At 43.5% G+C, this 16762-nt stretch overlaps 1 protein-coding gene across 1 annotated transcript; it reads right to left on the bottom strand.

Moving 5' to 3' along the window:
* Window positions 1-947: 947 nt before the first annotated feature.
* Window positions 948-2151, bottom strand: MPC1L (mitochondrial pyruvate carrier 1 like). The gene is given in 2 exon segments (XM_027091301.1): window positions 948-1083; window positions 1085-2151. Coding segments are annotated over 2 exon segments (414 nt in total). The 5' UTR covers window positions 1363-2151.
* Between the last annotated feature and the right edge of the window lie 14611 nt (window positions 2152-16762).

Raw genomic sequence — 16762 nt, 5'->3', positions numbered from 1 at the left:
GGTCAAATCCTGAAGGGCAGCCTCTGCTGCAGAGGTAATGGCCTTACACCCAAAGCCCCACCCTTCTCTTTTCCCTCCTCATGCTCCCAAGCAGAGTCCTTTAGCACCCACAGGATTCCTAGGGGGGATACCCTGGGCTAATACTGTTTACCACTGACCCTCACCCTCACCCCTAGCTACAGTGCAACACAGGGTGATAGGTTCACCACCTTTACAAACTGTCAGTTCCCCCATTTTTAGGCATGAGGAAAAGAGGAAAGGATAATCTTGTTTTTATTTTCTGTTTACCTAGAATTTAGGGTTGACAGCCACTGACCTGAGTTGTTTATTTATCCTGATTCCATTGAAGGTTCTGTCATTGCTCCCGGTCACCAACAGATTCTAGGTTCTCTTGCTAAGTACTCCTTAAAAGTCTGAGCTGGATTTCACTGAATTCATTTAAACCCCCTTGGAAGTATTTCCCTCAGTAGAAGTAGCCCTTGGAATTTTTTGGCGTACAAACATTGTGGCTTATCTGGCCCGGACACCCGAAACAAGTAACAAAAGCATGTTCCCAGGAGAGCTTAAAAAAAAATAAATTAGCTAAGTTGAAGTGTCTTTCGTTCAGCCTTCCTCCCCTACATAAACTAACCCTCGAGTTGCAGGTCCCGTGGAGAGGAAGACTAGCCAATCTACCCTCACCGTCTAAAAACCATTTTATTTCCCTGTCACGAAATAAACAACACTCAACAGCTTCAGTTCTGTGCTATTTGCCATTTTTTATTAACAGAACTGCAGGTTTCAATCAGATTCGCACTGTTTCAGAGTCAAAACCAAACTTTTTATTGATCTTTTCTTTAGGAAGAACAGTTCAGTGCTTGCAAGCTGCGAAGATTTGATAGGGCCCTCTCAATCATGTTCTGGGGTCAGCGGATCGTAGTCGGTGACCTCCAGGCAGTCGCCGTCAGTCACAGGGTCTTCAGCTGCGGGGGGGGGGTAGTGGGGGTAGCGGTGGTAGAGCCGGGAGAGGCGACAGAGGCAGCAACGGCTGTGGCCGCCGTGGCGCCGCCGTAGTGGTAGATCAGATAGCGGCCCCCCTTCACACTGCGCCACCACGTTGGTGCTGTGACACGCTATCAGCAGCAAGCTGCGAGGCCGTACGAGGTAGGCGAAGCGCATGAAGACCATCGAGTATAAGATGAACGCCGTCGTCACGCGGCCGCTGATGATGTCCGGCGGCGCCCACATGTCCTTGACGGCAGCCAGCGGGATGCCCCAGTTGGCCACTGGACCCCAGAAGTGCGTGCTGGTCACGTAATCCCGGAACTCCTTGGTCTTCACGATCTCCACCGCCCTCCGCCACAGTGCCGCCACCGCCGCCATGATCGCCGAGCCGTGGGAGCGCCAACGGATGAACAGCCTACCGACAACGAGGTGGAGCGCAGAGCCCGGAACCGTTGATTACCTTGCGTCGGCCCGGAACCTCCGCCTTCGTGCGGCGGCCGTAAAGCGCGCTAGACAGCACGTGCCGCTGTCCTGCGTAGCTTTGGGGGCGGAGGCGCGGCCTCGGCCTCGTGCCTTCACGTTTCTGCCGTAAAGTGCACTAGATGGCACGTACAGCTGTCGTGCCTGTCTTTGGGAACGTGAGGCGCAGCCTCGCCCTCGTGCTTTCGCGTGACTGCCGTAAAGTGTGTATGCGTGTGCTTCTAAGTGAAGGTGGGATCACAGCCTCGTCTTTCGCTCCTCGTCGTGCTGCGGCCGCCTGAAAGCTCCTCGCCCAGGGAGGCGAGGTTCCTGCTGACTGCTTCTCAGCTACACAGGGGGAAACTGTTCTCTCCAGTCTGTGGACAGCGTTGACTAGATGTTGATACAAAATTCTTCAGCCAGGTACAGAATTTTCTTTGCACAATTTGCCCGAGTATTACTTGAGAAGTGACATTTCACCTCTAAATATTTCAGCATCTGGCTCTTCACAAGGACATTCTCCTACAAACCACAGTACAATAATCCACTCAGATACTTAACATTTAGTACAGTACTATCATCTAATATGCAGTGCATATTTAAGTGTTATAGTTTTATGGGGTTTTTTTTCTTTATTGTTGGAAGGGGGAGGTCCAGGATCCACTCAAGATTCACATTTAGGGCTTCCCTGGTGGCGCAGTGTTTGAGAGTCCGCCTGCCGATGCAGGGGACACGGGTTCGTGCCCCGGTCCGGGAAGATCCCACATGCCGCGGAGCGGCTGGGCCCGTGAGCCATGGCCGCTGAGCCTGCGCGTCCGGAGCCTGTGCTCCGCAACGGGAGAGGCCACAACAGTGAGAGGCCCCCGTACCGCAAAAAAAAAAAAAAAAAAAAAGATTCACATTTAGTCATCATTTCTTTTACATTAATCTAGAAGAGTTCCCCAGCGTTTTTTTGTCTTTTGTAACATTGATATTTTTGAAAAGTACAAGTCAGTGTTTTTTTCAGAATGTCCTTAATTTGGATTAGTCTGTTTTCTCTTAAAGTTAAATGTTTTCTGGCAAGAATACTACACACGTGTGGTTGTGTCCTTAGTGCATCACAGTGGGAGGCACGTGATATCACTTTGTTCTATTATTGGCGATAGTGAGTTTGATCATTCAGTTGAGCTGTCTGCCAGATTTCTCCATTGTAAAGGACCTTTTCCTCTATGTAATCAACAGATAATCCAAGGGGAGCCTCTTATGAGAGTGTATGGATAAGTCTTTCACCTAATAGTTAATATCCATTGATGAAAATTCTTAATGACAAAACTGATGACTCTTTTCCCAGTGTTTTCTACCTTTTCCAGTAAAAGTAATGCGTTGAAAAGTAATTAAGTATACATTGAAATATTAATACTTTAAGTAGTGATTTATAAACAAGCCCATTATACTTTTAAAAATTAATACATTCATTATCTATGTTCATTTACATCTCAGATGTTTTACAAATACAGCTTTAAAATGTACGGTATAGCCATTGTTCAAAAGGAAAGCAGCATCATTTTCATATAACCCTTTTAAAGCACTGGGCTTCCAAATATCGATGACCGGTATACTGGTGTGAGTCAGTTAAGTATACATTTGAATTAATAAATCAGCAAGCATGAATTAAGTGACATTTTAGGCCTACCCTGCCAGATGCTCCAGTGTCCTAAAAGAAATGTCCACAAGAAGCTATCAGTACTTGTAGATCGTCTCACATAGCTTGTTACTTGATTTTGATTACCTATTGCTGTGTAACAAATCACCCTAAAACATAGTGGCTTAGAACAACAACAATCCTTTATTTTACTTAAGAGATTTGCAATTTGGGTGGGACTCAATGGAGACAACTTATCTGCTCCTATCATGGCCAGCTGGGGCAGCTCAGCTTGACACTGGAAGATCCACTTTCAAAATGATTCACTAACAAGGCTGGCAAGTTGATACTGGTTGTTGACTGGGAACTCAGCTGGGACTATTAAAGCTGCTTGTGCTTCCTCACAGCATGGTGCCTAAGAACAGGTGTAACAAGAGAATCAAACAGAAGCTATGTGGTAGGCAGAATTCTAAAATGACCCCTGCATAATGACCCTGCATAATCTCCTCCAGGTGTGGGCAGAACCTATGAATGTGATTAGATATCACTCCCATGATTATATGACAGAAGGGAATTTGCAGATATAATTAAGGTCCCAAAGCAGCTGACCTTAACATAGGGAGATTCTCTAAGTGGACATGACCTAATCACATGAGGTGTTTTGTGTTTTGTTTTTGGCTTAAGACAACAGAAGTTTATTTTCTCACAGTTCTAGAGACTAAAAGTCCAAAATTCAGCAGGGTCACGCTCCCTTTTGGGGCTGCCTCTTCCATCTTCTGGTGACTACAAGCATTCCTTGGCTTGTGGCCACAGTACTCCAGTCTTGGCCTCCATGGTAACATTGCCTCCTCCTCTTCTGTGTGTCTTCTCTCTGTCACATGAGCCATTTGAGTGTGGGTCTGGAGGTCAGAGACGGAGAAAGTCAGAGATTGAAAGTGTGAGAGGGATTTGACCTGAGGGAGATTCTCTATAGCTGGCTTTGAGCGTGAAGGGGGCCACGTGGCAAGGAATTTCGGCAGCCTCTAGGAGCTGAGGGCAGCCCCAGCTGAGTGCCAGCAAGGAGAGGCAGACCTCAGTCCTACAGCCACAAAGAACTGAATTCTTCCAACAGCATGCATGCCTTTTGAGACCCTGAGCAGAGAACCTAGCCATGCTGTGCCCGGAATTCTGACCTACAGACTGTGAGCTAATACGTGGGTGTTCTTTCAAGCCACTCAGTTTGTGATAATCTGTTGTGCAGCAATAGAAAACTAAGCTGTATTTATTGGCTTTTATGATCTAGCCTCGGAAGTCCCATAACATAACTTTCTCCAGACAGAAGCCCACCCAAACTCAACGAGAGCGGACATAGACCCACCTCTGTAAGGCAGGAATGTTCAAAGTCATACTTTTTAAGAAGAGCATGTGGGATGGGAAATATTGTTGGACCACCTTTGGAAACTACAGTCTACTATATTCTTTAACTTGAAATCACATGACTATAGAACATTGGATCTCATGGATTGTCCGTACAATAGGGATGATAGTGGTACCTACCTCACAGCAGTATGGTGAGGTTTCAGTGTGTTCGTCCATGTTCAGTGCTTAATATAGGGCCTGGTGTATAAGAAGTGCTCAGTGAATTTTACCTGTTATTATTATCGTCCAGTCCAACCCTCTCAGTTTACAAATAAGGCAGGAAGCTTTAAGGAATTGTGTCATTTGCCACGGTGACTCGGTGAATTCATGGTAGACCAGGATTAAGATTTCCTTCTCTCACTGTAATCCTCTGCACAAATCACTTTAACGTCTGATGTGTTTCTGTCTTTCCAACTATGTTGTAAGTTCCCTTAGGCCAGCGAAAGTATCACCGAATGAAATATTCCTTCTCCCCACAAGCCTTTCTAATGTGTTGACTGGATTTGGCCCAAATTGAACAAGACAAGATCTGCCTGTTCAGAGGGGCATTTTAAAGCTAGAGAAACGGAGGTACAGACAACGGTACAGGCAACGTTTAAGTGACTTTCCTGGTAGATTCCCGGCTGGTAGATGCCTGGCTAAATATAGTCTTTGTGTAAGGTTTGTGCCTGGTAGATATTTGTTGGTTGTTACAGTTGCAATGAATGGCCCAAATGGAGGGTAAGACACTGTAATGGAACTTGGGGAGACTTGAGAAGGATACAAGGCTAGGAATGGGCAAAGCTGTAGAGAATCCTACCTGGCAAAGATAGTGACGAAACAGTTTTAGGATTAGAGAACATCAGTAATGCTGTCCTGGGATTACCCTTCCCCACAGGGAAATTAGGCTGCTGTATATTTCACTGTATTTTAATAGATGAGACTAAGCAGTTAAAGGTTTATTATTATTATTGATAGTATTTCTTTACCATTATTAGCATTTCTACTCTCTGTGCCAACATAAAGCTCTCAGGGCCCGCTGTGTGGCTCCACCTTGAGACACGTGAACATGGAGGGCAAGTTCACTGGCATCTTTCAAAGGAAAGCGCTGGGAGAAGACTGGCAAATACTAAGATTCCCAGCTTTCCCCAGTCTCCTGAAAACTTGCCCTCGCGTACTTTCTTCTAACGAAGATTCCAGGTTTACAGGTCTCATGACATTTTGCTGGACGTTAAGGATCCGGGCCCACGTGACCGCTCAGTGAGTTCCAGGGCACTGGACCATGGAGAGCACACCTTTTGATTTTAATTTATTTTCTTTTTAACTTCTTATTCTGAAATAATTTCACATTCACAGAATAGTTTAAATAGTTTAAAACAAGAATGACAAAGCAAGAAGTGTGAAAAGAACTCATGTATATCCTTGGCCGAGATTTACCAACTGTTAACATTCTGACACATTCGCTGTATGGTTTTCTTTGCTCCTAAGAACTTCAGAACTTCAGTGTCTTTTTCCTAAGCATGCAGACGCTCGTGGACTTTCTCTTACGTTACCGCAATATACCCATCAACAGCAAGGCATTTACCATTGATACAGTACTGTAATCTACAATCCTTATTCACATTTTGCCAATTGTCCCAATAAATGTCCTGTGTCACAGTTTTCTGTTTCCAGTCCAGGATGCAGACTGGGGTCACGCATTGCGTTTAATTGTGATGTCCCTGTAGTCTCCTCTAATCTACAACAGTTCCTCCGCCTTTCCTCAGCATTCATGACCTTGACACTTTAGAAGCGTACAGGCCAGTGGTTTGATAGAATGTCCCTCAGTTTGGGTTCCCTTGATGTTTTCTCACGACCACGTGCAGGGAGTTCATGTTTGGCAGGAGCCCCGCAGAAGTGACATCCTGTGCCCGGCGCGGCACCTTACCAGGCACATGATGGCCATTAGTGAGACGAAGGTGGCCTTCTGGTGACTAGTGAGAGCAAGGTAATGTTCACTAGGTCTCTCCACTGTAAAGTCAGTATTTTCCCCTTTGTAATTCATAAGTAATTTGTGGGGAGATACTTTGAGACTATGTAAATATCCATTTCCTCATCAAATATTTTAGCATCCATTGATGATTCTTGCCTGAATCAAGAATTACCGTAATGGGAGTTCCCTGGTGGGCCAGTGGTTAGGACTCGGCGCTTTCACTGCCGTGGCCTGGGTTCAGTTCCTGGTTGGGGAACTAAGATCCCACAAGCCTTGCAGTGCGGCCCAAGGGGTGGGGGGAAAGGATTACTGTAATGATGACAGCATTTAATTAATTTATTTATTTTTGGCTGCATTGGGTCTTTGTTGCTGCACGCGGGCTTTTCTCTAGTTGCGGCGAGCAGGGGCTACTCTTCGTTGTGGTGCGCGGGCTTCTCACTGCGGTGGCTTCTCTTGTTAAGGAGCACGGGCTCTAGGTGCACAGGCTTCAGTAGTTGTGGCTCGCAGGCTCAGTAGTTGTGGCTTGCGGGCTCTAGAGCACAGGCTCAGTAGTTGTGGCGCACAGGATTTGCTCCGCGGCACGTAGGATCTTCTCGGACCAGGGCTGGAACCCATGTCCCCTGCATTAGCAGGGGGATTCTTAACCACTGCGCCACCAGGGAAGTCCTAGCAGTTTATTTTTTAAATAATTTTCTGTCTTGTGGTTTAAAACAAAAGTCAGAGATTGTATTTCATTAGAGCTTCCCTGGGATGCTGGCCAACATTTATAAAACATAAGACTATTCCTGAATTATGGCTATGAAAACTGAACATTTAGGATTTAGGTATTTTATGAAATTTTTTTTGGCCACATCTTATGCTGATTTCCTTGGAATATTTGCTCTCACATTGTACCAAAGGGAATCGGTAGCACCGTGCCTCGAGAGAAGCTGGATGAATAAAACAGTAGGCAGGGGCTTCCCTGGTGGCACAGTGGTTGAGAGTCTGCCTGCCAGTGCAGGGGACACGGGTTCGAGCCCTGGTCTGGGAGGATCCCACATGCCGCGGGGCAACTAGGCCCATGAGCCACAATTACTGAGCCTGCGTGTCTGGAGCCTGTGCTCCGCGACAAGAGAGGCCCGCGCACCGCAGTGAAGAGTGGCCCCCGCTCGCCGCAACTAGAGAGAGCCCTCGCACAGAAATGAAGACCCAACACAGCCATAAATAAATAAATAAAAATTTAAAAAAAAAACAGTAGGCGGATATATTGGCTCTATTTTCAGTTACCGCAAAAAGTAATTTTAGAGCCATCTGTGGCCCTGATTCTAATCTTTTGCCTTCTTATGCCGTTTTTCCCCCCCTACACATGTGAATACAGTGGCTGAAGCCTGCGTGGTTATGCAGCGTCTTCCAGTAGCTAAGAGGACGTCAATTAAGTGTGTTATACCTCGGCTTCTCTAGCTATAAAACGCCCCCTGTGTCCTGGTCTGGTCTGGGTCCCTCCGTGCAATTGAGTGGCAGGAGGGGATCATTGGGTCCGGCCCCCAGTGGACCGTGGCTTCCTCCGCATCTTCTGTTTCATGTCTGCCTTATTCCTGTGTCCTCAGATCAGGTCAGTGGTGAAAGAAGCAGAAGGCTGCAGGCCTTCCTCCCCCTCCCCTGCCAGGGCCTCATTCGCAGCGTCCTGTCACCGGAAATAGGTCAGTGCCTACTCCTCACACATAGTCTTGGCACCGGAAATGAAAAAACCTTTTGTTAACCTTTTACTGAAAGGATCATCAAGTATTTTAAATCTTTGAAAATTTTGATATTTTAAAACTTTGTTTTGAAAGTGTTTCACACTTACAAAAAGGTTGCAAGAATGCAGAGAATTCTCATATACCCTTTCCTGAGATCCACCAAGGTCAGATTCTATCCGGGAAGCAGGGCCGCTGGATGAGAAGGGATTTGTTGCAGCGAATAGATGGGACGGAGCTGGGGATGTTATGGGGGAGGTGGAGGGAGGAAGAGTCGACAGCCGGTCAGTGCGAGGAGCCAAAGCGGGGCCTGGGCCCTGAAGGGAGGCTGACCAGGAGTCTAGTGCTGGGCCTGGGGAGAGGCGCTGGGGTCAGCCCCGCAGTCAGGGGTACACGCTGGCCACGGAGCAGAGAAGAGAACAAGCTGGAGTCCACCAGCACCTCTGTGCCTGCCTGCCTGCCTTCCACTGCGTTTAACCCTGCCGCCTTCTGAGAGTCAGTTTCCTTCTGCTGCAAACCTCTTGCAGTGACGTTTGAGCCAGCTCTTCCCTGGAATCGCGTGGGGAAGGCGATTCCAGGAACCACAGTCCGGCTCAACCGGGTTGACACAGTACCAACCACTGCAGCCAAGTTGAAACTTTGCCATGTTCGTTTTATTGTTCTCTTTATAGATATGCATGTGTATATGTGTGTGTGTGTATCTATGTATGTAACATATTTATATATATATAATCCAAACACACATTACTTTTTATCTGAACCATTTGAGAGTAGGTTGCAAACATCATTTTGCTTTACTCCTTAATACTTCACTGTGTATTTCCTAAGAACAAAGATATTCTCTGATGTAACCACAGTATAGTTATCATTGATGAAATGTTGTATACAATATTTTATGTAATTATAGTGCACATTTCAGTTTTGTCAGTGGTCCCCAAAATGTCCTTTATTGCATTTTTTCTCTTCAGTACAGGACCCATGCAGGGCATTTAGTAGTCCCCTTTCATCTGGAACAGTTCCTCAGCCTTTCTCTGTTTTTCATACCATGGACATTTTTGAAGAGCACAGACCAGTTATTTTATAGACTGTTCCTCAGTTGGGGCCTGCCTGATGTTTCCTCACAGAGTCACATCTCAGCCAAAATACTGTCAAAGAGATCGGTGTCCTTCCCAGAGTATCACATCCAGAAGCACGTGTCTGTCTGCCCCTCACTGGTAATGTCCATTTTCATTACCTAGTCAAGGCATTGTCCAGTTTCTCCACTGCAGAGATACGACTGCCCCTTGCAGCTAATAAACGCTCAGTAGGTAATTACTTTAAGACTATGTAAATATCCTGCTCCTTGTCAGACTTTCTCTCCCATAGATTCAGCGTGCATCTTCTCCAAATCAGTATTTACTATGATGGATGCAGAGTGGTGATTTTCCAGTTCCACCAGTCCTTCCATGTATATCCGTCAGCATTACTATAAGGAAGACCCTCCCTTCTCCCTCCATTTTTGTTTGTTTGTTTGTTTGTTTGTTTGTGCTGCACCGCTTGCGGTATCTTAGTTCCCCGACCAGGGACCAAACCCGGGCCCTTGACAGTGAAAGTGCTGAGTCCTAACCACTGGACCGCCAGGGAATTCCCCCTTCTCCCCCTTTTTATATACTTACCTATTTATTATTAAGGTGGTCTCATGGATTCCTACTTTATTCAGTGGGTTATAATCCTTTACTGTCCCCTTAATTTGATGCCCTAATCAGCCCATGTTTGGACAGTGGGAGCCTCTTGAAGCTGTCTCCTCTGACCTTTCAGCATTAAACTCCACAAAATGATACACCCTGCAAGGGCTGTCTTCTCCCCGATTTATTCCATGCTGTCCACCCCCATCCCCAAACTTATAGGTAACTAACTACATCGTTTTCTGGTTCATCCTTCCTGTGTTTCCTTTTGCAAAAGTGAGGAGATACGTGCATATTTACTTATTTCCCTTTCTTACACAAATGGGAACAGACTGTTTAAACTCCTTTTCACTCTACAGTATATCCTGGAAACCACCCCACATCACCTCGCACAGATCTTCCACATTCTTTTTTCTACAGCTATGTAGTACTCCATTGTGTGGGTGTATCATCGTTTATTTAGCCAGTAGCCTTGAGTTGGACACTTGGGTAGTTTCTACTATTTGGTGAGTACGAATAATGCTGAATATCCTTGTGTCTGTATTTTCTTGTTGTTACTGGTGTATTTTAAGAGGAAGGCCCTAGAAATGGTACTGCTGGGTCAAAGGGTAAATACAAACCTAGTTTTGCCAGATATTGACAAATTCACCTTCCATTTTGCATTCTCACAGTGTTTAAGAGTGTCTGTTACCGCACAGCCTTGTCAACAGTATATTGTCAAGCTTTAGAATGTTTGCTAACCTCATAGATGAGAAATGGTATCTCACTAGTTTTTTCTAATAACAGCTGTATTGAGGTACAGTTCACATACCCTGCAATTCACCCATTTGAAATGTACAGTGGTTTTTAGTGTTTTCACAGAGCTGTGCCATCATCACGGTAATCAATTTTAGAACATTTTCGTCGCCCCGAAAAGAAACCCCTTACCCGTTAGCAGTCCCTCCTCATTGTCCCCTCCCCAAAGTCCCTGGCAACCTCTCAACTCCTTCCTGACTCTAAGAAGTTGCCTATTCTGGACATTTCATATATGTGACATTAGGCCTGGCTTCTTTCATTTAGCGTTATGTTTTCAAGGTTCGTCCATGTGGTAGTGTGTGTGTCAGTACCTCATTCCTTTTCATGGCAGAACACTCTTCTACAATGTGGAGAGACCACATTGTGTTCATCCATTCATCAGTTGGTGGGCATTTGGGTTGTTTCCGCCTTTTGGCTATTGTGAATAGTGCTGCTGTGAACATCTGTGTACAAGGTTTTTGGGTTTTTTTGTTTGTTTTTTTAATTGAAGTATAGTTGATTTACAATGTTGTGCCCATCTCTGCTGTACATCAAAGTGTCTCAGTTATACACATGTAGACATTGTTTGTATCCTTTTCCATTATGGTTTATCACAGGGTATTGAATATAGTTCCTTGTGCTGTACAGTAGGACCTTGTTGTTTATCCATCCTGTATATGCTAGTTTACATCTGCTAACCCCAAACTCCCAGTCCTCCCCTACCTCCCCTCCCCTCGGCAACCACAAGTCTGTTCTCTAGGTCTGTGAGTCTCTTTCTGTTTTGTAGATAAGTTCATTTGTGCCATATTTTAGATTCCACATATAAGTGATATCATATGTTATTTGTCTTTCTCTTTTTAACTTCACTTAATATGATAATCTCTAGTTGCATCCATGTTGCTGCAAATGGCATTATTTCATTCCTTTTTGAGCAGTATTCCATTGTGTGTGTGTGTGTATATATATATATATATATATATACACACACACCACATCTTCTTTATCCATTCATCTGTCATTGGACATTTAGGTTGTTTCCGTGTCTTGGCTATTGTGAATAGTGCTGCTGTGAACATAGGGGTGCATGTATCTTTCTGAATTATAGTTTTGTCCAGGTATATGCCCAGGAGTGGGATTGCTGGATCATATGGTGATTCTGTGTTTACTCTTCTGAGGAACCTCCATACTGTTTTCCATAGTGGCTGCACCAACTTACATTCCCACCAACAGTGTAGGAGGGGGTTCCCTTTTCTCCACACCCTCTCCAGCATTTGTTATTTGTAGACTTTTAAATGATGGCCATTCTGACTGGTGTGAGGTAGTGCCTCATTGTAGTTTTGATTTGCATTTCTCTAATAATTAGTGATGTCGAGCATCTTTTCATGTGCCTACTGGCCATCTGTATGTCTTCTTTTGAGAAATGTCTATTAAGCTCTTCTGCCCATTTTTTGATTGGGTTGTTTTATGTGGTTGTATGTTTTCACTTCTCTTGGGTAGATCCCTAGGAGTGGAATGACTGGGTCATATGGTAACTCCATGTTTAGTCTTTTGAAAAACTGTCAGACTGTTTTTCCAAAGTGGCTTCAACGTCTTACATTCCCACCAGCGGTGTACGAGGGTTCCAATGTCTCCGCAGCCTCAGTAACGCTTGTTGTTCTGTTTTTGATCGCAGCCATCCTAGTTGATGTTCTCAGTGTAGTTTTAATTTGCACTCTTACTATGAGTGAATTTGAGGATCTTTTCACATGTTTAAGGGCCATTTTACTATCCTTTTAGGTGAATTGTCAATTCATGTCTTTGGCTTGTTTCTATATGGGAATTTTGGACTTTTCTCCCCTCTCATTTTGAAAGTTCTCTCTATATTAGAAATATTGGTACTTTATCTGTGAGGTATGTCGCAAATATTTTCTTCTTTTGTGGTGTTTTTAGCAGCATTACTCATAATAGCCTCACACTGTGAACAGACATTTCAAATGTGGTCTATCCATTACTGGGATACTGTTCAGCAATAAAAAGGAAGGAACTATGGATACATGCTATGACATAAATGAACTTCAAAAACCTGATGCGCAATGAAAGAAGCCAGACACAGGAGACCACATGCTATATGATGTCGTTTATATAAAATATCCAGAAAAGGCAGATATATAGAGACAGAAAGAGTAGTAGTTGCCTGGCTCAGGGGATCAAAGTGCAAAATGGGATCAACAGTAAATGTGCATGAGGGTTCTTGGGTGATGAGAAGGTTCTAAACTGATTTGTGGCAGTGTCGCACAGCTTGGTAAATTTACTAAAACATCATTGAATTGTACACTTGAAATAGGTATGTTATATGATATCTAAAATATACCTCAATAAAATTAGAAAAAAATTATATTTTTAGATAGTAAAATTTATCAACCTTTTCTTTCATTGCATCTGGGTTTTGAGTCGAGTTGGGAAAGCTGTTCCCTACACTTGGGCCATTGAAGTAATTCACCCTGTTTTCTTCCAATACTTGTATGGTTTCTTTCTCTCTCTTTAAAATCTAGATCTCTCACCCATTTGGAGTTTGTTCTTGCGTGTGCTGGGAGATAAGGGATCTAGTTTTATCTTTTTCCAAATGGGTATCCTGTCGCCCCAACATTTATTCAAAAGTTCACCTTTGCCCAGTGCTTTGAGATGCCACTTCTACCATATAGTAAATTTCTGTATGTACTTCAGTCTGTTTCTAGACTTTCTGTTCTATTCCATTGGTTTGTCTATCAGTGCATCAATACCATACTGTTTTTTTTAGTGGAACATTTTATTTTATTTATTTATTTATTTTTGTGGTACGCGGGCCTCTCACTGTGGCCTCTCCCGTTGCGGAGCACAGGCTTCAGACGCGGGCTCAGCGGCCATGGCTCACTGGCCCAGCTGCTCCGCGGCATGTGGGATCTTCCCGGACCGGGGCGTGAACCCGTGTCCCCTGCATCGGCAGGCGGACTCTCAACCACTGCGCCACCAGGGAAGCCCTATTTTTTATTCTTTTTAATAGATCTTTATTGGAGTATAATTGCTTCACAGTACTGTGTTAGTTTCTGTTGCACAACAAAGCGAATCAGCCATATGCATACACATGTCCCCATATCCCCTCCCTCTTGAGCCTCCCTCCCATCCTCCCTATCCCCACCCCCGTAGGTCATCCGCAAAGCACCGAGCCGATCTCCCTGTGCTATGCTGCTGCTTCCCACCAGCCAACTATTTTACATTCAGTAGTGTATATATGTTGATGCTACTCTCACTTTGCCCCAGCTTCACCCTCCCATCCCATTTCCTCAAGTCCATTTTCTGCGTCTACCTCTTTATTCCTGCCCTGCAACTAGGTTCATCAGTACCTTTTTTTTTTAGATTCCATATATATGCGTTAGCATAAACCATACTGTTTTAATCATAGAGGCTTTATGTTTTAATATCTGGTAGAGAGTTCACCCTTGTAACTTTTCCTTTTCACTGTTCTCTTAGTTTTTTATATATAAACTTCAGGATCAACCTGTCTAGCTCCATAAAAACATTTTTATTTTCATTAGGATCAGATTAAATGTGTTAATTAACTTAGGAAGAACTGACATTTTTATGATGTTGTTGTGGGTTGAATTTTGTCCACCACAAAGATATGCTGAAGTTCTAACCCCTGGTACCACACAAGGTGACCTTATTTGGAAATAGGGTCGTTGCAGATGTAAGTAGTTAAGATGAGGTCATACTGGAGTGGGCGCAGTACTGAGGGTGGGCCCTTAGTCCAATATGACTGTTCTTATAAAAAGGAATTCTGCCTCAAGTCTAGCATAGAAATACAGGTTTGAGTTTCCAGCCTGCTGGCCTGTGCCCACAATCACATGAACCAGCTCCTTAAAATAAATGTGCATGTATATATGTGTGTGTATATGTATTTTTCATACATTCTCTGGAGCACACCGACTGATATACATGTTGTTTTTCTATTCAAAAAGATGTCTTTTCATTTGTCTATTTTTGTGTCTTTTAAGAGTGGTTCAAAATTGAAACTTGGTTTCTATAGCCATGGTTTGAGATATAACATTCTGGGCTTGTATGTTCTTTCCTTGGGTTTCTTGACAATGCTGTTCTGCCCTCACAGTACTTTGCATATTACACATGAGAAGTCTGATGCTAGGCAAATTTTCTTATTCATATAAGTAATTTGACCTTGTGCCTGGAAGCCCTGAAGATCTTTTGTCTTAAAAGTCTAAAATTTTAATGAGATATGTCTCAGAGTTGATAGATTAGTGTCAATTTTCTGAAGTACATGGTGGGCCATTTCAATATGTAGATTTAAATTTTCTCTTATTTCTTGGATTAGAGTTTAAAAAAAGGTAATGTCACCAAAGATTAGGCATATTGAGATCATGTGCCTCCTGACATCATGAGCAAATATCAAACCAACAATTTTATAGACATTCTATAAAATCACTGGCCATTACTTTTTCAAAAGTGAACCAGTGGTCCAGTGGTTAGGACTCGGCACTTTCACTTGCTGGGGCCCCGGGTTCAATCCCTGGTCCAGTCTCTGGTTGGGGAACTGAGACTAAGGAGACAGGACAACTAAGCGAAATGCGCTCCTGAACTGCATCTGGGTCCAGTAAAAGGTCACTAGAGTAGGACAACTGACATAATTTACCAACCAAAGTTTGTTCCTATTATTTGCAACCAAGAAACTAGCCAGTACATATCAGTGGTACAATGATGGGCCCAAGCAGAGTTCCTTGAATTTGGTACTATTATTATAGTTTATATTAAGCATTCACAAACCTTTGAGCATGTTATCCCACTGAATGCTGACTTTCACAAACCTGGAGTATTACCATCCCCGTTATATAGATGAAAAACTTTGATTCAGAGAGGATTAAGGGATTTGCCCAAGATTGTTCAGCTAATAAGTGGTGAATCGGATAACTGAATTCATCTTTATTTCAGTTACAGTGCTTCTTAACTAATGCCTTTTTCTGACAACTCCTTATTTTTCCAGGAAACCACTGCGTAGTCTGTCGTGAAAAGGCTGGAAAGAAACCTACCTGAAGCCAAGGTTGGAAGGCCTGATGCCACTGCACGTTTTGGAAATTGTTGGTCGATCACCCATTAAAAAGTAAGTTTATGGCTTCCATATTATTTGGTACTAGTGAAAATGGATTCAGGATAGCATTCCTTCACAAAAGACAGCCAAAGAAAGTAAAAAATCAATTTTCTATTATTCTTAACAGAATTAGGCTATAAGCAGCATCTACCACATGTAGAATCTCAGGTATTTTATAAACCTGGAATATTCCACCGATTAGATATAAAGTGACTGGGTTTTCTCTTTCAGTGTCAGTGGAATAGTCTGCCATGAGCCTGACTTTCCTGCCTCTCACACAAATCTTGACATCATGATTTATGTTCCTGAACAAATTAGACTTAAGAGCAAATCATCAGCAACAGGTATAATAATCTTGGCAGAACATTTATTTTAATTAATTGCTTTCTGCCTACCACAGATGGAAGGGTGCTAATGCCATTTACCCTGTAAGGATTAGTGCTGTCATGTTGATTTTTTTTCTTCTCCTAGAACTTAGTCTCATCAGTTTTAAATTACAAAGGCACTGGTTTACTTCATATTTCATCATAACAATCTAACTTCTGTGGCAATATTTATATAATAAACTTGTGAAAGAAGAATGAATTTTAACTGCTCTGCAGCGTTGTAGATCCCTGTTCCCCAGACATAGGCCCTGTTGGGTTCCATGGGGGTCAGAGTGTTTTTGCGGAAAATGCCCTCACCCTCATAAACCTGGCAGGGGGTAGTGGTGGAGAACACTTGAATGATTTTAGGGCCATTAGTTTTTCTTTCCTGTGGAGTTATCAGCTTCACTATTTATAGTTCAGTGAGAGGCAAAAAGAAAACAAAAATTTCCTCCACTCTATGGAAGTTTAACACTGTAACTGTCAGCGGTAGCCTGCAGTAGTGGTAGAAAACGCAGCTAAATAGACTCTGTCTTCTCAGGTTATTGATTTGATGTTCTTTGCAAAGAAGAGGCAGACAGAGCTAATACTAAACCCAAGTAGGGTTCAAAAAGGTGAATATTACAACTAATTGATTGTAGAGTATGAAGAACTAATAAGGTAAAGAACTAATAAGGTAAAGGCTTAAGGGATACCGTTTTAAATTCTTATAGCTTAC

The sequence above is a fragment of the Aethalodelphis obliquidens genome, unplaced genomic scaffold (assembly GCF_003676395.1).
Source record: "Aethalodelphis obliquidens isolate GAN/ISIS:26980383/991018 unplaced genomic scaffold, ASM367639v1 scaffold71, whole genome shotgun sequence".
In the NCBI taxonomy this organism is placed as follows: domain Eukaryota; kingdom Metazoa; phylum Chordata; class Mammalia; order Artiodactyla; family Delphinidae; genus Aethalodelphis; species Aethalodelphis obliquidens.
The sequence above is the reverse complement of the archived record's forward strand: the minus strand, read 5'-3'. Positions and strand labels throughout refer to the sequence as shown.